Consider the following 19761-nt stretch of genomic DNA (forward strand, 5'->3'; position numbering starts at 1 on the left):
TGCGGCCCTGGGCCAGGTGGTTTCCTGATTCACAGTCCATCGCTGTGCTCTGCCGCTAAGGGGGGCGCCGGCCCCCACTGGGACGCGCAGGGCTGGGCGGAAGACAGCATGGCCCAGGCGGGCAGCCAACAAAACCTGTCCTTGTCCCCCCTCCGGGAAGCCCAGGGATCTCAGACACACAGCGGAGCGCACCCCGGAGGGAGTCCCGGGGGCGCCCAGTGAAAGCAGCCCAGCCAGCCTGCCGGGGGAGGGGGAGGGGACACAGGGCTGGGCACCAGAGAGCCCGGCCTGGGTCCTGGCCGCCTCTGCCTCCCTGTGCCTGTCTCCTGGGCGTTGAAAGGAGAACCGGGGCACCTCCCCGCCCCCTGCACGGATGTGGGGGTTATCTGGCTCTCCCCTTAGTTCCAGTGCCTCCCGGAGCGGATGCCCTGACATCTAATCTAGAGGAACAGAGCCCAAGGCCGGGAGCCAGGCCGGCCTGGCTGGGAGTCAGGTCTCTCCCACTTCGGGCTCTGTGACCTTGGCAAATCCCTTCCCCTCTCTGGGCCGAAGTTTGTCCTCATATGTAAAGTGTTGTGAGCACCGTGTGTAAGGCACCCAGATGGGACAAACATAAAACACGTGCCCTTCCTTCCATGGTCGCCTTTCATGTGCTGCCCTGGGAGACTGGCAAGAGGGAAAACCCCAGGGGCGGCAGGGGCAGACGCCGCCAGCCACAGCTCACTGCTGCCCCCTGCAGGCTCTCCACCCTCCTGCTGTCGCCCCTCCCAGGCCCAAGTCCCCTCCCACTCCTCTGCAAGGCCAAGGGGCCCTTGTAAAGCCTGTTTTGCAGGTGAGGAAACAGGAGTTGATGCCCCTGACTTTGTGGCCGGCAAAGTGAGGCTGGAGTCCCAGCAGTGCTCACATCCTGAGGACCTCTTCTCCACAATGGCTTCACTACATCTTGACCCCCCCCCCCCGCCCTGGGCACGGCACACAGCAGCTCACCAGTGGTATCGGCTGCCTTCCTTGGATGACCTGCTCCCGGCACCCGGGGAGTGGGTCCAACAGCACTAGAACCCAGACCTCCGGAACCCCATTCCCTGCCTCTCGGCAGGGAAAATCCCAAAAGCACAAATTTTCTTTTTCCCCTTGCCGACAGGGTCTCTCAGTTTCCAGGGGGAATTGCGGGTTCATCAGGGATGTATCATTAAACAAGAAAGAAAAGGATACTTTTGGGGGGGGGGCTTCATCTATCAGTGAGGTGTCCCTTTCTCTGCTTTGCAGGCCCAGCCCAGCCCCACCTTAAATATTGTACACATAAGCAAGCTCACATCAGAAATGCTGACACTGTTTGGTTTGCGTTTGCAAAGCTCTGTTCTCCCGTAGAGCAAGTGGCTTGTTGGGTACAAGGACACTGCAAGCTAGTGCCTGTCTCCCCGTGGGACAGCTTCTTTTGGCCCCAAGGACACGCCTCCCATCCTCGGAGCCCTCCCTGAAAGCACTCTCACCCTGGGTCTCTGGTCCTTCCCCAGAGAGTTTTCTTATCACCTATCCCTCCTGAGGAAGGGAAGAATTGGGAAGAAAGTGGGATTGATATCAATATATATAACACTCTGTAGTCCCCATTCGCGTCTGTCCCCAGCTAAACTTCCAAGGACAGAGATCTGTCTTGTTCCCCAGTGAACCCCCAGTGCTTACGACATAGTAGATGCTCCCACCCAGTGCCGGGCTGGGGGGGAGCGCAGAGCCCAGGGAAGAAAAGGTGAGGCGGGCAGAGCTAGGCCACAGCAAAGGTATGTGTGACTCTAGGGCGGGCATCCAGGAGGAGGCAGAGGTCTGGGGAAGGCTGGCCGGCGGGCGTGACATCCGAGCTGGTCCTAAAGATGGGGACAGACAGGCAAAGATGGGGAGAGTTCCGAGTTCTGGGTGTGTTTGAGGAACAGCTGGGTTAGGGGGCGAGGCTGGTGTGGGCTGCAGGAGGTCACACACCTACAATCACCATCACTTCCAGTAGATGGGATGTTTTTTCATCTAAAAACTAAAATGGGACAGGAAAGTGGGACTGTTGGTGATGTACCCCCTCAGCTTTTCTGGGATGTGGTGGTGTGGCTCTATGATACATTTCACAATCTCTCTCTCTCACACACACACACACACAGAGCCAAGTACCCTCAGCAGCAGCCCTAGTGGTCCTTGAACCCAGGTCAAATTTCCCGCAAACCCCTCCCCAAGGCTATCCTGTCCCTTTGCTGGAAAGAGAGGCTGGGACTCAACGGCCCCCTCTGCTGGACAGAACTCAGAGCTTCCGACGACTCAGAACCCCTGGGGTGGAAAAAACCCGAATGTCCGTCAAGGGGACATCACAATGGAATATTATTTGACCATAAAAGAATATGCAGAACCAATACATGTTAAACATCGGTGAACCTTGAAAACACTTATGCCAAGTGAGAGAAACCAGTCATAAAAGGCCACATGCTATATGACTCCATTCAACATGAAATCTGTAGAAACAGAATGTAGGTTGGTGGTTGCCTGGGGATAGGTGATGGGGAGAATGGGGAGTGACCGCAACACATGGGGATCATATTTTGCTTCTTCCCTGCCCTGTCTGTACCCTCATCCCCACCCGCTTTGTGGGCCAGAAGCCAGACGAGGGCTCCCTCCAAGTGGGATGTGGCCACGTGACCCCCATCTGTCATCCGTCATCCCCAGGGAGCTGCGGGCAAGATCAGAAAACGGGGGCGATCGATACAGCTGTCCTCTAGCCCTGCGCGTGGCGCTGTGCTGGACGGTGCCTGGTAGGGCGCCTCCCCCCGGCCACCAGCCCTGGCTCGGAGTGGGTAGCCAGGGTCTCTTCGGGACTTCCCTGGCCAAGGGCTCTGAACCAGTCAGCTGCGGGCCTTTCCTCCCAGGCCGCCTGGGCTGTGACTCCTCCACCTTCTGCAGAGTTAATTACTGATGAGGCCCTGCAGCAGGGGGGTGGCACCCCGGCCAAGCACCCAGGCTGCTGTTTCCAGCCTCACAGAGAGCAAAGGGGCTGGGACAAGATGAGCTGGTTCCTGACGGCACAGCCAGTGACATGGGCAGGCTGGGGCTTCCCGTGGTCAGGGGCCCAGGTTACCCTCAGGCCGGGGGTGCCATCCACCCGCTGGGGACCAGGGAGCGGAGGGAAGGGTCTGCAAACGGCAGCCCGGGAGGCAGGTGGCCCCGAATGCCGGCAGGCATCTGGATGAGGGGGTGGGAGCCTGGAAGGAGGCCGTGGGACAGCCACACTCCCATTCCGCATGACACATGGGAGGTGACGGGGAGGCCACAGCAGATGGCAGAGGAGCCCGGGGGCTGCCGGGAGGGTGTCTCGTCTCAGGGCCCCCTCCCCCCGTCTCTGGGAGCCCTGAAGACTCAGAAGATGAGGACCGTCTCTGAGCTGTTGCTGCTTCTGAAAGCTCTCCCAACCCCACATTGCCTCTCATCCCCGTCCTGGGTCTCCTGGGTCCCCGAGTCCCCTCTGCGGTCCCTAGGCCAGAAACGCCGGTCACCCTGGCCTCTCCCAGGTTCTCATCTGTATGAAGATGTGAGCAGAGTGGGTCCATCACCATGTTCCATTACCTACATCTCAGGTGACTCCGGGTGTACGGCTTAGGCTGCCCAGGTCCCTCAGGAGAGCGCAGTCCCTCTGGTGGTGGCTCCCATCCCATCACCAGGCTGAAGCGGGTGTTGGGTTGATCCAAGGCCACTCCCCCCCCCCCCCCCCGCCCTGTTCCCTCCAGAGGCCACAGCAGGGCCGGGGGAGAGGGAGGCAAGCAGGAGCCCAGGGCCAAGGTCAGGGAGGCCGACCCCCCCCGCCCCGACCTGCTCTAGGTCACTGAGGAAACTGGTCCCGTGGCTGTGGGACTGGGGAAGGACCGACTAAAACCGTGGGGCTCAGGGAGCAGGGAGTGACTGACCACTCATTTCCCAGCTCTGCTGCAGACCCTGAGGAGGACCAGGTGTGGGACCTGCAGTGGGATTCCCGCTGGGACCACTGGTGTGGGAGGCGGAGCAGAGGAGCGAGCAGGAGTGCGGAGGAGGAGTGCTCAGCCGTGCACAGTCACCTGGACTCTGTGCTTGGGCTCCCCTCCACTTAGACGGGGGCAGGAGGTGCGGCACCCAGCCCACAGGGACGCTGGGAGGAAAGGAGCCTCTTCTCCCTGCACTGAGCGCTCAGGAAAGGGGGTACTGGCTACTCCCTCAAGAGACTGGGTGGCCCCTGCTTTGGGCCAGAATTCCCACTGCCAAGTGGTTTGGAGGCGGCGGTGGTGTCTGCGTGCGGCTCCTCCCCCAGGCCTGCACGGCCTTCCCTGGAATGTTCCGTGGCTGGCTCACACCAAGCTCCTCCCAGGAACAGACCCTACACTTGAGCCCTTACAACCCTCACTGGCGGCTGCCAGACAGGACTTCAGGAGCTTCTGAGTGAGCGATGGGCACATCTGCCTCTGGCCACCAAGGAGGGCCAAGCACAGGACTGTGCCCAGGGGCATCTCGGTCAGAGTGGACGTGTCTGCCAGGAGACTCAGCAGGCGTCCTACCGCCCTGCTGCATCTCGGTGAGCGCCTGCTGGGGGCCTTTTGTCTGGGAGATGCTGGGGAGACCAGGTCACAGCGTTGCTGCCCTGGCTCTTAGGGTTCCACGAGGTGGGGGGCGGGGGAGGAGGGAGGCGCCCAAACGTGGACACCCAGACCCAAAGGCAACAAGTGCTGCAGGAGCCACGGGGACTCCAGGAAGTCCTCCCGGAGGGAACAGCGGGACCCACGCCGCCAGGGACGGAAGAGGCCCGGCACCTACAAAGACTAGTGACCGGGCGTGAAGGCTGGAGCACAGGGGCCCGCAGGGTGGCCTGGGACGGCCAGTGAGGGGCCTTGAGTGCCAGGGCAAGAGCAGGGAAGGAGGGGAAGAGGCCCGGGACGCCCCTGAAGCTCCTGCACGCGGCCCCGCATCTCCGCCCCAGAACTGTAAGTGTTTGAGGAGAAGGTCTGTGTTGACCCGGAGTACCAGTGGACCCACAGCGAAGTGACTCTGCCACTTCAGGAGACACCGGACGGCCGGGCGCACACGGGGGCACCAGGAGGAGAGTTTCATAAAGGGCTGTTTAAAGCGGTGGGCGCACAAGAGACGGTGGTCCCGGCCCAGGGTGCATTACTGCCCCCCAGTCCTGGGGCCTGGAGGGCTGGGGAGGGAGCTGGGAGGGCACCAGCCCACCCGCCCAGGCTCGCCCATCCTGAAGCTGTCTGTTGGGTGCCCCAAACCTGGTCCTGGTGCACCCCGAGGCAGCCTGCCCCCCAAGATTGGGTCTGGTGGGTCAGCCCATAAAAGGCCCCGCAAAGCTTCTTTGGGGAATCCCAAGTGTGCAAAGCTATGACTATGAGGACAGTCACTTTAGTAAGAAAAAAAAAAAAAGCTAAAAGCTGGACACAAGCCAGCTGTCCCACAGCCAGGCGGGGGAACGGACGCTGGCCCAGCTGCACCAAGGCAAACCTGCCGCTGCTAGAGGGACACGCGGGCTTCGCTCCGGCAGGGCCTCGGAATGCGGGCTGCCCTGTGGGTGCAGGGAGAGGTCCCTCTGGTTTAACAGCAAACCAGGCGCCAAGGTCATGGCTGGGCTGTGTAGGAACAGGAGCCCTACCCGCTGCAGACGAGGCTCACGTCCGGGGCGCAGGGGCTGCGACTCGGCAGGCAGAAGTCCGTGCTGTCTCGTTTCACAATAAGATGCTGCGTCCCCCAGCTGCTCTCTGGCAGTCGCCGCAAGCTGCTGGGCACTCGCCGGGCACCTGTGGTGTGCCCGACACTTCTGGGGGCACCAGGAGACGGCGCTGACCACCCGGATGCCTGAGAAATGCTCACCATCTATGAGGAGGCGGGAGGCCAGACGTGCCACCTGCCTACGGCCGTGGAGGGCGGGGTGGGGGGCACACACCCAGGGCAGGTGGGGGCTCAGCAGCCCCCACGGAGAGCAGCACGAGGGCATGGAGCGGGCGGGCGCGCCGGGCGGGAGCTGGGGAGGGAGGCCTGGGCGCTCCTGCCTGATCTGGGTCGCAGGAGGGGCAGTGGAGACGGGGCGCCTGCGCGCCAAGTGCTGGAGGGCCTCCGATGTTCTCCAGACACGCAGCCATCACGAGGGTCCCCTGAGGCCTGCAGCGTCTCGTTCCCGGGGCCCTTCCTCTGCAGGCGGGGGGGAGGGGGAGCAACAGTGGGCCTGGGTGACGGCTGCCGGGGGTGGGGCCCTGCTCAAGGGACACAGCAGCGAGTGGCCTGGGGTGGGGTGGGCGGGCGGCTGGGCCGTCTTCCTGCGGCACGGCCGGGGAAACGCATCGTCCAGGACGGGGCTCGAGGGGCCTGTTCTGCCCGTGCTCGGCCCCTGACCTGGGGGCAGGACCCCACGGATCATGAAGGGGCCAGAGGCAGCCCCTCGGCCAGAGAGGGGCAGGGCTGCCCAGGGACCTGCGCGTCTGTGGCGGAGGCGCCGTGGACAGTGAGGCCCGGGGCTGCGAGGCCCAGAACGGCCAGTCCTGTGGTGGCTGAGAAGTCCGTGCAGGGGTGGCAGCTGGGCTCTCCCTCAGGCGCTGACGGCGGCAAGGCCCGCTCGCCTGGACCCCTGAGACGAGGAGGGCGCTGAGGCTGACCCAGGGACGTGGGGGAGGGGCCTGAGGGCACGCGGACTGTGCCCAGGGCGAGGGCCGAGGGCCCGGGGGCACGTGTCTGTGCCCGTGGTCCTGAGCTTCCCGGCCGGGAGGGCTGTGGGTGACTCTGTAGGTACGACGGGCCTTCCAGATGACTGGCTGGGTGGCGTGGGACCCTGGGCGGCCAGGGGTGGGGGCCTTCCCTGGCTCTGGACCCGCCAAAGAGAAGAGGCAGAGGCCCGGGCTCAGCACCGCGGGTGTGCCAGGCTCCGCTCCAGGTCACGGGAGGCACCGCTCACACGTGTGCGTGCAGGGCAGGCCTCTGACGCAGGCTCAGCTAACAGCAACCCAGGCTGGAGGCCCTCTTGCTGTCCTGGGTCTCAGGTGGCTGTCCCTCCATCCCTGTAACGAGGGGAGACGTCACCTGGCATCAACCAAGCACCTGCAGCTGGTGGGGGAGGGCATCTGGGCTGGCAGGCGGGCAGGGAGGCTGCAGGCCGGAGGTCAGAGGGGCAGGGGCAGCCCGGAGCGGAGAGCAGAGGGTGACAGGCCAAGGGAATGGCTGAGCCCTGGGCCGGGGGGTGGCGGGAGCGGATTTCGGGCGGTGGGCCTCTCCCCAGCCCGGCCCGTCACCCGCACGTACGGACGAGGTCCCCGTCGCCGACCTGCAGCCGGGCGCTGCTCCTCCGCTCCAGGTCCTGCAGCACCGAGAGCTCGAAGGCCAGGGCGGCCACGCGGCTGAAAAACGGCTTCACGTTCTCCCCTGTGGGCATGGGACAGCCATGATCCCAGCCACCCCGCCCCTGCCCGCGGACTCACTGAGCGGGGAGCCGGCAGTGCGGGAGCCAGGACAGACCCCTCTGTGCAGGGGCCGAGCTCCCCCCGCGGCTAGCTGCCCTGGCCGCTCCTGAACATCTCTGAGCTTGGTTTCCCAGCATGTTCTCCTCCAGGCACTGGGCCATGCTGAGATCAGAAGTGGGCCTGCTTCCCTGTAAGCTTTGAGCACCTGTCCAGTGGGCGGCTGTGAGGATGAGAGCCACTGGCCCCCGGGTGGAGAAGGCCTTCTTTTGTGTCTCCTCCTGCAGGAGGATGCGGCCACTCACCTGGGCACAGGGTCGGGTCCAGCCCCTGACACACACACTGCCCTTGTGCAGTTAACAACCTATATCACCACACAGGGCAGTCCTGCTTGGCCCATAGAGAGCTCTCAGCGAATGTACTGTTATTCCAACTAGAGGGCAGGTTTTCACAGGCTCGGGGCGCCGTCAGAAAGGAGCAGAGGGACCCGGGCATAAGAGCTGCCACCTTTGTGTTTGTGTTGGGCCAGAGGTGGTGCTTCCACCTGCAGTCCTGCTGCCTCACCCAATCCCTGGGCAGGTGTCCACACTGGCCCCTCACCAGGGGTAAGGACTCCTGGCTGTAGCTCCCGAGTGCCCACAGCCTTGGGCCTACTCTGTGCCAGGCACTGCAGGTTGTTTCATTTCATGCCCCCAATAGCCTGTTTTCAAAGCCTGTTCTTTGCTTCTCTGCATTTTCTTCTTTTTCCTCCGTGAATCATATGGCTTTTACCATTTAAAACATGTTTTTCCATTAAAAATAAGGTGCGATGGACAGCATCACCCCACCTCCTGGATGAGAAGGCTGGGGCAGGGGTGAGCAGGGCCCCAGGGTGAGGGTGAGGGTGCACGCGGCTCAGGGCCCAGGGGCCCAGCGAGGCCAGGGCAGACCGGGTGGGGTGTGGGGGCGGGCTGAGGGGCCGCGAGGGGTGTTTCATTTCCTTCTGGGATGACACATGGGGACGGGAGGGACCCCCAGTCACTGGGCCCTTCTGTGCGTCCGGCGGCGCCTCCCGCCTGCATCGGGTCGCGCCAGGATCATGCTGTGGTTACAGGAGAGGCTGTGTTCCCACCCCAGCCCCGCCGCTGCCTCCCTGCCACCCTGGACGTGACCTCCCAGGGACAGGAGCGCGTGCGGGTCTCACTGGAGAACACAGGTGTTCCATCCCCCCCATCCAGGGCAGGGCCCCCACCCCAATCACCACGACGGCAGCCCCGTGCCCACTCACCGGTCTTGGCCGACACGGACCAGTACTCAGCCTGCATCTCGTTGGCCAGGCGCACAGCCTCGGCCTCCGCCTGCCGGCACGCGGCCCCTGACTGGGAGAAGTGGCCCTGCTGACCCAGCTCCCTGGGCCTCTGGCGGGGACGCCCAGGGTGGGCGCCTGCCTGGCGGTGAGCCGGTGCTCCGGGGTGAGTCTGAGCGCCAGCGTCCCCCTCTGACGGGATGAGCACCGGGAACCCGAGGGCCCCTCCTGTCGTCCCGGCCTGGGGTCTGAGAGTTCCCACCTAGGCAGGCCCGAGCCCCGCCCCGCTCCACAGGCCCCAGCTGCAGGAGACCCACTTCCCGCCGGCCCTGCCCGCTCCACCCACCAGAAGGTCCTTCTTGGTGCCCACGAGGAACAGGACGCAGGCGCCGGGCTCGTTCTCCCTCAGCACGTCCTCCAGCCACTGCCTGGAACGAGGGGCACCGGCTGAGACGCACACCCCTCCCCCGGGAGCCCGAGGAAGGCCGGCATGGGGTGCAGCCCGGCTCCTCCCAGGGCACGCGGGAGCCGTCAGGGGAGCCGAAGGCCCCATCCCGGCCGCGGCTCTGCCTGGCCCTGGGTGAGTCCTGCGCTGTCACCGACTGGAGTGACCAGCCCGGCCTCCGTCACAGGGCTGGAGATGTGGCTGGGAAGTGAGGTGAGGGGCTCTGGTCCATCCGCTGACGACCTCCGGCTCCTGCCCAGATCCCTGCCTGAGACGGCAGGTGCCCCGCGGTGTCCCCGCAGACGGGGCCCGGGCCAGGCGAGGATGCCAGGGACCTCGAGGGACAGAAAGGCAGCCGGACGGCCGTGGGCGGCTGGTGCTGACGGGCGAGCCTGGTCACGCGCACCCACTGCCGGGGGCCCAGCTCACGGCCCAGGCTTGAGGGGCCCTCCGGGCAGCCTCCTGAGCCCAGGGGCCCATGGGGACCACAGAGCCCCGGACTTGCCTGGCGTGCTCCAGGGTCTGCACGTCACTGAGGTCGAAGGCTGTGATGATCACTGCACGCACGGGGGGAAGCCAGGAGCCGGTCAGCGACGGGAGGCAAGCAGGGCTGGACACGGGGGCTCCCCCGGGACGGCGGGGTGGCCCCCTCCGGGGGAGGGCGGAGGCTGGCAGGGAGACCCCGTGGCCGCCGAGGGGAGCCAGCCCCCCGCCTCTGACCCACACCCAGGGGCCCAGCCACAGGGGGGTCCAGGGAGGGAGCGCGGGGGGGGCCTCGACCCCCGAGAGCCTCCGCCTGCCCGTCCGCGACACGGCGAGGACCACGGCCACCTCGAGCTCTCAGGGTGGCTGTGAGGACTAAGCCGCGGCAGCTGTTTTAAAGCTCTTGGCCCGGGCTGGACGCGGGGCAGACTTTCCACGGCCGCCGTGCGGATGATCAGCAACAGCCGGCTTCGGGGGACGCTCTCTGAGGAGCGGGGGGGGGCAGGGAACCGGGAGCTGCAGCCCCCACGCCTGGGCTCCTCCCCTCACCGCCCTGTCTAGTCCCCTGCGCCCTGGGGGGTCCACGTGGAGACCATTCCTGCTCTCTCCTGGCCCCGGGGGTGTGAGCAGGGCTGGACGCCGGCCTCCCTCTGCACCCTGGCGGGAGCCTGCGGGAGGCCCGCCTGCGCCCTGCCCTGGCAGGGGGGGATGGGGAGTGAAGGAGGAAACTGATGGTAGCGGTGACCGCGGCCGGGCTGCTGCCTGCAGGGCTGTGCCAGGCGCCTCACGCCTTATCCCCAGGGTGTGTCATCCCCGCCCCGCTCCAAGAAGAGGCCACGGCGGACGTGACAGAGCTGTCATTCCCACCCACGGCCAAGGCGCTCATGGTTTCCTGCTTTGGGTTTTTTCAAACCTTAATGAAAATGTGACTTTTAACACCAGTACTGAGTGGACATAACTGTGTCCCATCACCTGAGTCTGGCTTGGACCCTCAGACCGCTCGCTCCCACCTCCACCCGAAGCCCTTCTCTCTCCTTCCTGGTCAGAGCAGGGGGCTTCTGCTGCCCCTGCCTGCTGACTGGGAGGCCTGCCCAGGGCCGGGCTGCTCGCGTGGAGGTGGTGGGAGAGGAGCTCTGCCTGCCCCCGCCGGGGGGCCCACCCCCACACCTCCCCTCTGGCCCAGCCCCACCCCCCCGCCCCGAGTCGACTGCGCTCTTCTTCCTGGGGTCTCTGCACGAGTGCCCCCCTCACTGAGCATCTTTCTGAGCTGAAACTGGGGCTGAGACTTTCAGGGAGCACCCGCTACCTCAGGGTCCCTAAAGCGGGTGGCTGCCGAGGCCAGCCTGGCCTCCGTGTTTCCTCAGTGCCTCTCGGAGGACAGGTCTGGCGCTTCCCTCCGTGAGCCCAGCAGGGAATTCCTGGGGAGCCCCTGCGGCACGTGGCTGAGTTCCCGCCCTTGCCATCACCTGGCGGCTCACCCTGGGCACCCCGGTAGTAGGTGGATGCGATGCACTTGAACTTCTCCTGCCCTGCGGTGTCCCAGCTGCGCCGTGGCCGAGAGAGAGGAAGGGAAGTGGAGAGGTGGCAGGTTAAGCGATGGTCAGAGTGGTCTGAGCCAGCAGGCTGGTGGGGCCCTGGGCAGGAGACCCACGGGCCTGCACAGCTGCACGGGCGTTAGGAAGTGCCTGCTGCCAGCCAGCCGCCCCCAACCCCTTACGATCCCCTCCTAGGGCCCCTGTGGGGAGCCCCTCTCTGGAGGCACTGTGCTCGTGGGGGAGGGCACGGCCTGAGCAGTCCCGCTGCCTGGATGAACGGAGCTGTAGCTCAGCCCCTTCTGGCTGTGCCATAAAGGAGACAACGTGCCCACTGACATGGCTGCGCTCAAGACATGGAAGTCCACCTGCAGGGGCGGCCCTGGGAGGGGACTGGGGCTCTGCCGCTTGCTCATGTGTGACTGGGATGGGGCTCCACCGTCCCCACGGCAGCGGAGGGGTCACTCAGCTCCCTGCCTCGGGGTGGGGCGTCTGACCGGGACACGGTGTGCATCTCTGATCCGTTAGCGCTGGCTCTCTGGGGGAGCTGAGCCCTGGCTCCATGGGAAAGAATGCAACAATAGATTAACGATGTCTGCCATGGGCACAGCATGGGAGAGAGGAGGGTACCTGCCGAGATCTACACGCCCTGGTTGAGAACCAGGCTGGAGGTCAACACACAGAGCTGATCTGAAAATCCACCCCCTTTTAAAATCAACACATCAAAATTTAACTTTTCTCAGTAAACGGACAAGCAGACAAGCCACGGACAAGACACCAATAATCTGAGATTTTTCCAGGTGATCCAGCATGATGCAGGGCTGCTTGGCTTTCATTAATTCACTCATACTTTCATTTCTAAGATGACGCTGGGTGGGAGCTGGGAGGGTGGCCTGGCGGTAGGGCCAGTTGGGTGGCTGGCAACGGCCTCAGTGTAGGACAAGGAGAGGCTGAGCCAGGAGAGCCCCCTGCTTCGTCCCGGGCCCTCTAATTAGACACGGCCGCTCTCCACAGCTCCAGCCAGGCCGCCCCCCACCCCCCACCATCAGCTTGAGCTGTCTCACTCTCCTGCCTCCTCATCCCCTTGGTCCTGCGGCCCAGCGTCTTCACAGCCTCGTCTGCTCTGACCCTGTACCAGGGCAAGTAGATCTCGGCAGGTAACCGCCTCTCTCCCATGCCGTGCGAGGTTCGGTAGTACCACCTGCTCCAGGACGGCACTGGGGCTGGTCTCAGAGAAGACGGCCCTGTCTTGACACATGAGGAGCCGAGGCCCACGAGGGGGTGAGCTCCGCCATGGTCACCGTGAGCCCAAGCTCAGGCAGGGCACGGAGGCCCAAGGAGGGAATCCAGGGAGCAGGGCTGAGCGCCCGGGAAGGAGAACGAGGAGGAAGGGACCAGACAGAGGCCTGGGGAACGCCAGCAGGGGTGGCCACGCAGGAGAGGTCTGGGCTGGCGACGAGGCAGGTACCGAAGGAGAGGTGCTCTGGTGGGAAGCGTGAGGCTGGGGGGAGACCCTGGGCTGCCCTGAGAGACCGAGGCGTGGGGTCTGGCAGGGAGGAGACAGACCCACAGACAGGAGAGAGGTGGGGGAGTGGAGCCGTGTGTGTGCGGGGAGCTTCAGGCCCCAGGAAAGCCTGTGGACCGTGCGGCCTCCACTAGAGCCGAGCGCACAGGGACCGGTTTTGGCCCCGTTCTCCGGGGGGGGACCAGAGGCTCAAGGGCCTGACGCAACCTGCCAGAGGCCACCCTGCTGGCCTGGCGAGTGGGATCACAGAGGGCCACGGGGAGAACTGGGGCGTGGGGGGTGCGCCCGGGGCCTCCTGCACGCGGGCCGAGGCCCTCCCCCAGGGGCTCCGCGAAGCCCGCCCACGACCACATGAGGGGACCACACGAGGTGCCGGCGACTCACATCTGGAGGCTGAAGGGGACCCCGACGACCTCGAAGCGCTCGATCTCAAAGTCCACCCCGATGGTGGCCTTGTAGTCTCGGTCGAAAACGTCCTTGCAGAACCTGTGGGCACCGGGGAGGCCGTCGGTGGCCGAGCGCGAAGCCTTCGCTCCTGCCAGCCTGTGTCCGCCCTCGGGGAAGACCAGGCGGTGACGGAGCCGCCACGTGAACTCCGTGGAGACCAACGCGTGGGTCGGCCAGGGAGGGAGGGGAGCCTGTGGCCCCGGGGATGGTGAGAGCAGCCCCAGGCTCCCGGGACGCCGCACTCCCTGCGGACCCGCCATCCCCCCAGCGTCTCGCGCCCCCTCCCAGCAGCCACGCGGGCTCCACCACGACCTGCGACGGGGCCCCCCGGGGCAGGCACGGCCGGTGCGCACCTGTGGATGAGGCTGGTCTTGCCCACGTAGAGGTCGCCGACCACAACCACCTTGGAGAGTTTGAGCCTGTGAGGAGCACGGCGGGGGCTCTCAGGCAGCCCCACGAGAGCCTCTTCACACCCCCGGGCCCCTCCTTCCCTGCGTTCCCCACGCGTGATGGGCACGGGTCCCCTGGGACACACTCTGGGGCGTCTGTCCCCCTCACTGGCCCTCAGAGGGGAGGGCCGCAGGGCCTGCATTTGCTCTGGGGACTCTGCGGCCCTGACCCCACTGGGCCCGCGTCCCTGTCGTGAGACTCAGAGATGCGCCCCGCGGGAGGCTGAGTCTCAGGCTGAGGGAGCAGCGGGAGGAGCCCCAGGTGGGGCCGCGTCCCAGTCGGGCCCCCGGCTCCAGAACGGGCGGCCGCCTGGGAGCCGAGGAGACACGGCCTCTCCCTTGCAGGCGTGGCCAGGTGAGCTGCGCCAAGTCACCGGGTGACACGAAGGTGCCCTCTGCAGGCGGAGGAGGCTGGTGGCTTGGGCGTGACCCACGATCCCAGGAGAGCTGCTGTGCAAGGGCAGGACATGGAGAGGGAGGGGCGGCTGCCCTAGGGGAGCAGGGTCCCCTCTCCCCAGAGAGCCCGAGAACCTCAGAGCCCGGCCACATACTCTGCAAGCCCTGCAGGGGAGAGGGTGCTGGGGGTGTCCCCGCAGGCCCACAGCCCCAGGCCCTGCCCCCGTGCCTGGGTCCCGTACAGCTGGGCGGCCCTGCACCTGCACTGCTAGTTCTGTGTGTGTGGTGTTTTGCTTTGTTTTTGACTCTGCCCTGAGGCTTGCGGGATCTTAGTTCCCCAACCAGGGACGGAACCTGGGCCCCGGCAGTGAGATCGCTGAGTCCTAACCGCTGGACCGCCAGGGAGGTCCCTGCGCGGCTGGTTCTGGAACAGGCGGCCCTGCCTGCTTCTCAGAGGGAGTAAAGGCATGGCCTTACAGCTGCGGGGCTCCCCTGCGCCCGCGTCCCCGCCTCCCGGCACGGAGTGTGTGGGGGGGTCGGGCGCTCGTCTGTGGGAAGCCCCTGGCGTGGAACGAGTACCCCCACGGCAGCGGCCACCACGCTCAGCCCACGACCACAGCCCCGGCGGCCATCCCGGCCTGAGCCCGGCCTCACCCTGGACCACCCGGGTCTCTCCCGCGGCCTCACCGTCCCCGTGTGACCCGTGAGCCCCTCAGGATGCAGGGCGGAAGCAGGACCCTGCACCTGTTCGCTAAGAAGGCGTGAGCGTGGCAGGCCCCCTGTGCCGCAGAGCCAGGCGGCGGAGGCAGGGACGGGGCGCGCACGGGCCTCCCCTCCTGCGTGTGGGCGGGCGTGGGACCCGGCGCCGCGCACAGGAGCACGGGGCAGGGGGCGCCTGCACCACGCGGGCGGGGGCGGGCCTGGTGGGGGCTCAGGGGAGGCCCCAGGGACCTGCCTCGAAGGCCTGAAGGGCAGAAAATACTTGGGAGGGAACCGCCGCGCTCAGACCTCAGGGCCGGCTCGCCGAGGGGAGAGCTGCTCCTACAGCGCGTGTGGCCGGTAAAGCCGGAGGAACGGCCCGATGCTCCTGGGGCCGGTACGGGGCGGCGCCCGCGTGGTCTGCGCCTGCGTGGTCCGTGTACGAGGCTCTCGTGCGCAGCCACACACGCACACGTGCGCCCGGCCCTCCCCACCCTCCCCTGGCTGAGCGCTCACCCGACGGCCCCCGTGTTCCCGCGCTGGCAGGTGGCGCTGACCTGCCCGTGGAAGTGCTCCCGGAGCTGCAGGCAGGCGGTGGGCGTGTACCACTGGAAACAGACAGACAGACGCACAGGCGGGCACATCACCCTGCGAAGCTCGCTGAGCGCGCAGCAGGTGGGGCCTTACTTCCCAGAGCTCCCTCCCTCCCGAGCCTGTCACATCCTCTACCTGGTCAGCACCTCGCGGGGCTCCAGGGTCTGTGAGCCCTGAGGAAGAGGAGCCGCGGGGCCGGGACACACCAGGGAGCCCAGGCGGGGACCCAGAGAGATGGGTCCGGCCGGGGGCAGCTGTGCCCTTGCTGCAGGCGTGTCACACCTCTGTCCCCTCTGGGGCTCCCCGGATGAGATGAGGGGTGGGCTGTAAGTGCCCTTTTAGGGCCAAGATCCTCCTACACCTTCTATGGGTCTCTGATGCCGTTTTGGTTTTAAAAACATGCATATCCGTACACGGAAAATGTCCTGGAAGGCACATTTGTCTTACACATTTTTCAGAAGGCAGAACTGGGTAGTGGTCTAGAGTAAGGCCCCTATGTCCACCCTCAGCTGCTGTGTGACCCTGGGCAGTTGCCTCATGTCTCTGAACTTCAATTTCTGCATCTGGAAAAACCTCAGAGACTTGGGGGCATGAAATGAGGTCGTGCTTGTAAAGCCACAGCACAGAGCCGGCCTGGGACATACATACTAAGTGCTCAGCAAGGACGCCGTGACACCTGTTGAATGCACGTTTGTTCTATAATTAGAAAAAATGATATTAAACAGACGAAAGGTGACCATGACACTTTGCGGTCAGCGTGGCCGAGGCTAAGTGTGGCACGTGGCAGGACGGGGGAGGAGGCCATGTCAGAGACGGCTGCTGTGCTCTGCTGTGGTCCCCGGGCCACTGCTCTGTCCTTCAGGGCCCCTGTGGCTCTGCCCTAGTCCACCTGCCCTCTTGGCTCCGTGTGACCGAGGCCGTGGGGATGGTGAAGGAGCTTGGCCAAGGGCAAGGGCGGCGCCTCACGGAGCCTGTGTCCTCATCTGTCAGGCGAGGACACTCCTCACAGCACCTCTTGGTCTGCTCGCTGGAGGAGCAAGTGGACAGCGCAGACGAGAGCTCACCCAGGGCCCCTGGCCACACGGAGGCGTGTGGACCACCTCTTGGAAAAGCGGGCTGCTTTTCCAACCACTTCCATGTCAGTGTCAAGCTGGGGGCCGGTCAAGACATGGCAGTCAGTAGAGGGGCCCCAGCAGTCGGTAGAGGGGCCCCAGCACTTGGGACAGATTGGAGAAGCGTGCTAGGGAAGGCTGGCAGGAAGTACACACAGGGAAACCGAGGCACGTGGGGTGAAGGAATGGCTGGCCCCCACCTGACCGCAAATTGCTCTGGTCTAAAGTGCTGTGGCCCTGGAGTGAGGGATGAACCTGGCCACAGGCTGCTGGGGGAGAATCTCACCTTCTGTGGACGCAGGGATGCCCTAGCCTGACCCCCAGGGTGGTGGAAGGTCAGAGCTCTGGAACTGGCCACGGTCAGGTCAAGTCTGGGCTCCCCGACGCCCAGCAGTGTGACCTTAGGCAGCCCTCCCTTCCTCTCTGAGCCTCGCTGTCCTGCTCTGTAAATGGCATCCTTCCTCCCATGGGACCTGGACTGTCTTGTACCTATCACACTTCCCTTCCTTTGGCTCTTTAACCACAGTCCCCGTCACCCCTGGTCACCACAGACAAGCTCAGGAAGGGAAGCAGTTGCCTGGGCCTCCGATGAGATGGAAAGTCCTGGGGGGACAGTCCACGGGTCTGAGGCTCTCTCTGCATGTTGGAGACAGAGCTTGGGGGGAAGGCAAGGAGAGGGGGAGGAGGAATGACTGTGGATCCCCAATATCCAGAGCCTACCCTCCTTCCCCCACCAGCCTGGGCACAGATCTCAAGACTCAAGAGAGAGGATTTCTCCCCCCACACATGGCGCCAACCACGGATAGCAGGATCTCAAGCATCCTTCCATACTGTGCACGCAGAAGCAAACACGTGTGTTTTTTCCCTCCTGCTCCTTCTCTCACGTGTGGCGCTCGACAGCTTGCTTTGGCTCTCATCGCACCAGCCCCTGAGAGGTGCTCAGTCCTCCCTGCGTCTGTGTCAGGAAGCAGCCTTTCGCTGTCTCGGTGGCCCCCTCTCAAGGATATTATGTTGGGTCTGACCCTCCGCTTTACAAATCGCCGCAGGGCCTGGCCCCGAGCGGCGGGAGCAGAGCGTGGGCGGGAGCATCCGCAGCGCTGGGAGACATTGTCCAGCTGCCCTCTTCGGAGGCTGTGCGGATGTGCATCCCCTGCTGTGATGAATAATGGATTTTAACACGGATGGAAGAGAGCTGTACGTTTTCGGCAGGGACAGAAGGCAGAATGGTAAGGGGTGAGAACCTCGGATCTGGTGTCGGCAACCTGGAGTGCTATTTGATGATGTAATTACTATAATGAGACAAACAGTGGCCACAGCTCAGGCAAGGGCGCTCCCGTTTACCACGAGCCAGGCACCCAGCGTGAGAGGAATTAACCTCGCGCACCAGCGGCTCTGAAAGGCTGAGCAACTTGCCCACGGTCACACAGCGTGATGACCTGCCGGATTCACACCCAGGACCGCCTGACCCAAGGTCTGTGCCCTTAACCTCCATGCCGCGCTGCCTCCTGGTGTCACCTTTCACTTGCTGGTGCTCCTTGGGCACGTCAACACCAAGCTTCTCAAGAGGCCTGCTGAGGCCCCAGGGTCTGCCAGCGAGGGGCTGAGTGCCCCGATTCACCCGCTTTGTTTCCAGTGCTGAGTGGGGTGTGGAGAGCTGGATGTGGGCATAGTGTCCGGAGAGAGTGAACATATAAAGGGCTGGCCTGATGCCTCCCTACCTTAGGGAAGCTGGTGATGACACGGTCCCGGCTCACAGGGGGCCCCAAAGGCATCAGGGAGGACCTCATCCTTCCGGGGAGTCCTGTGGACCCCACAGGGGGAAGAGAGTTAGGGAGCTGTGCAAATCCCTGGGGACTCCTCCAAAGTTGATGCCCGACATTGCAGTAGCTTTGAAAGCAGGTCCAAGCCTCCTCCTCTGCCAGGAATGTCAGGGTGCCAGGGGTCATCTCTCCAATCTGCAGGCAGTGTGTGTTGCGGGGGCCAGGTACCAGGCCTGCCGCCCGGCCTGGGAGTCCAGGAGACCTGGGTCTCCTGCCAGGTGTCCATCAGGAGTGGCCTCTCCCTGAGCTCAGCGCTGGGCTGTGAGGGCGGCGGCTCAGAGGCCAGGCTGTGCACACAGCCGGGGCGGAGGAAGTGGAGTGGGGAAGGGTCCCTTGCTCCTGGCCTCTAAGGGATGAAGGCTCTGGGCGCGCCCGGCCCTTAGGGTTCAGCCCACAGGCTTTTCCCAGAACCACCCCACCGGGCACTGGGCCCCTCCCGCCTCTTCTGCCTATTCCTACAGCCCCCTGGTCTCCTTCTCCCGCCCGCCCCCTCCCCACTGGGTGGCCTTGACCGAGGCCTGTAGTCCAGCACTGGGGGCCGGGGATGGGCGGTCAGGAAACGAGGAGACCCGGGGCCCAGGCCGCGTTCAGGTTACGCGGTGGGAGGTGGGCGGGTGGTCACGCGGGCGGGCGAGGGGGGACCGATGGGGCGGCTGACTCACCCGAGGCAGCCGTGGGGGTTCCCGGCGCTGCCTAGTCCGGAGGGTCCCTCGGCCGCGGTCACCATGGCGACGAGCACCACGCGGGACCTGCGGGCGTCTGACGAATCCCGGACGTCGGGGGCGGGGCTCCCGGCCGGAAGGGTCCCGCCAGCGCCCCGCGCCGCGATCACCAGAGCAACCACAGCGTCGCGGGAGACGCCCGGAGCGCCGGTGGTCACCATGGCAACAAGGGCGGGGCCGCACGGGCGGAGCCGCACGGGCGGAGCCACGGAGGTCCCGTGTGGGGGCCTGGGCGGGGCTGACCGTGGAGAGCCTCGCGCACCTGACCTCCCTGACGTCACCATGGCTGGGGACGGGTGGTGGCTCAAACGCGGAGGGAATTATGTGAAGTGTTTATTTTCATAATATATCAAATATGATATTTTTCTGGTTATGTAAAATATTCGTGCTTTTCTTTTTACCTAGTACGGAGGGATCTCCAAGATCCCTTGGCTCCTTTCCGTCACATCCCGTATCTGATTTATCAGTAAATCCTGTAGGTTCTCCACTGAAGACCTGTCCAGCATCTTCTCTCTCCCTCCCACTTCCTCTGATCTCACCGTGGTCCCAACCATCATCTTCTCTCTCCTTAATTGGTCTCCCCGCTGCCGCCTTTGCTCGCATCCCATTCCCAGTTCAGCAGCCCCCAGGGATCCCTTGTTAAAACACAGGTCAGATCATGTCAGTCCTCGGCTCCAAGCCCTCCAATGCCTCCTTATCCCTCTCAGAGTAATAAAGTCTTTACAATAGCCCGAGGCCTCACGTGATTTGCCCCATTTCTTCTCTCAGCTCATGTCCTATTCTCCCCCTCCCCCCCATCCCACACGTGCTCCACTG

General features: G+C 64.7%; 1 protein-coding gene across 1 annotated transcript; it reads right to left on the bottom strand.

Moving 5' to 3' along the window:
* Positions 1–6817: 6817 nt before the first annotated feature.
* Positions 6818–18933, bottom strand: RAB36 (RAB36, member RAS oncogene family). Its single transcript, XM_057745305.1, has 11 exons — positions 18886–18933; positions 18122–18204; positions 15214–15305; positions 13507–13572; positions 13091–13192; positions 11128–11192; positions 9668–9723; positions 9068–9145; positions 8704–8794; positions 7282–7401; positions 6818–7040 (listed from the first exon to the last, which is right to left on the bottom strand). Exons 2-11 carry the CDS (start codon positions 18188–18190, stop codon positions 6976–6978), a joined length of 804 nt encoding a protein of 267 aa, XP_057601288.1. The 5' UTR covers positions 18191–18204; positions 18886–18933; the 3' UTR covers positions 6818–6975.
* Between the last annotated feature and the right edge of the window lie 828 nt (positions 18934–19761).

The sequence above is a fragment of the Hippopotamus amphibius genome, chromosome 8, assembly GCF_030028045.1.
Source record: "Hippopotamus amphibius kiboko isolate mHipAmp2 chromosome 8, mHipAmp2.hap2, whole genome shotgun sequence".
In the NCBI taxonomy this organism is placed as follows: Eukaryota; Metazoa; Chordata; class Mammalia; order Artiodactyla; family Hippopotamidae; genus Hippopotamus; species Hippopotamus amphibius.

Bases quoted from the DNA above. Each gene is read 5' to 3' on its own strand.
- RAB36 (XM_057745305.1), bottom strand. From the start codon at position 18,190: ATGAGGTCCTCCCTGATGCCTTTGGGGCCCCCTGTGAGCCGGGACCGT. The intron at 13,193-13,506 runs GTGCGCACCGGC...CGGTGCCCACAG, and splicing joins AAGACCAGCCTCATCCACAG to GTTCTGCAAGGACGTTTTCG. The intron at 7,402-8,703 runs GTGAGTGGGCAC...CCATGCCCACAG, and splicing joins GTCCGTGTCGGCCAAGACCG to GGGAGAACGTGAAGCCGTTT.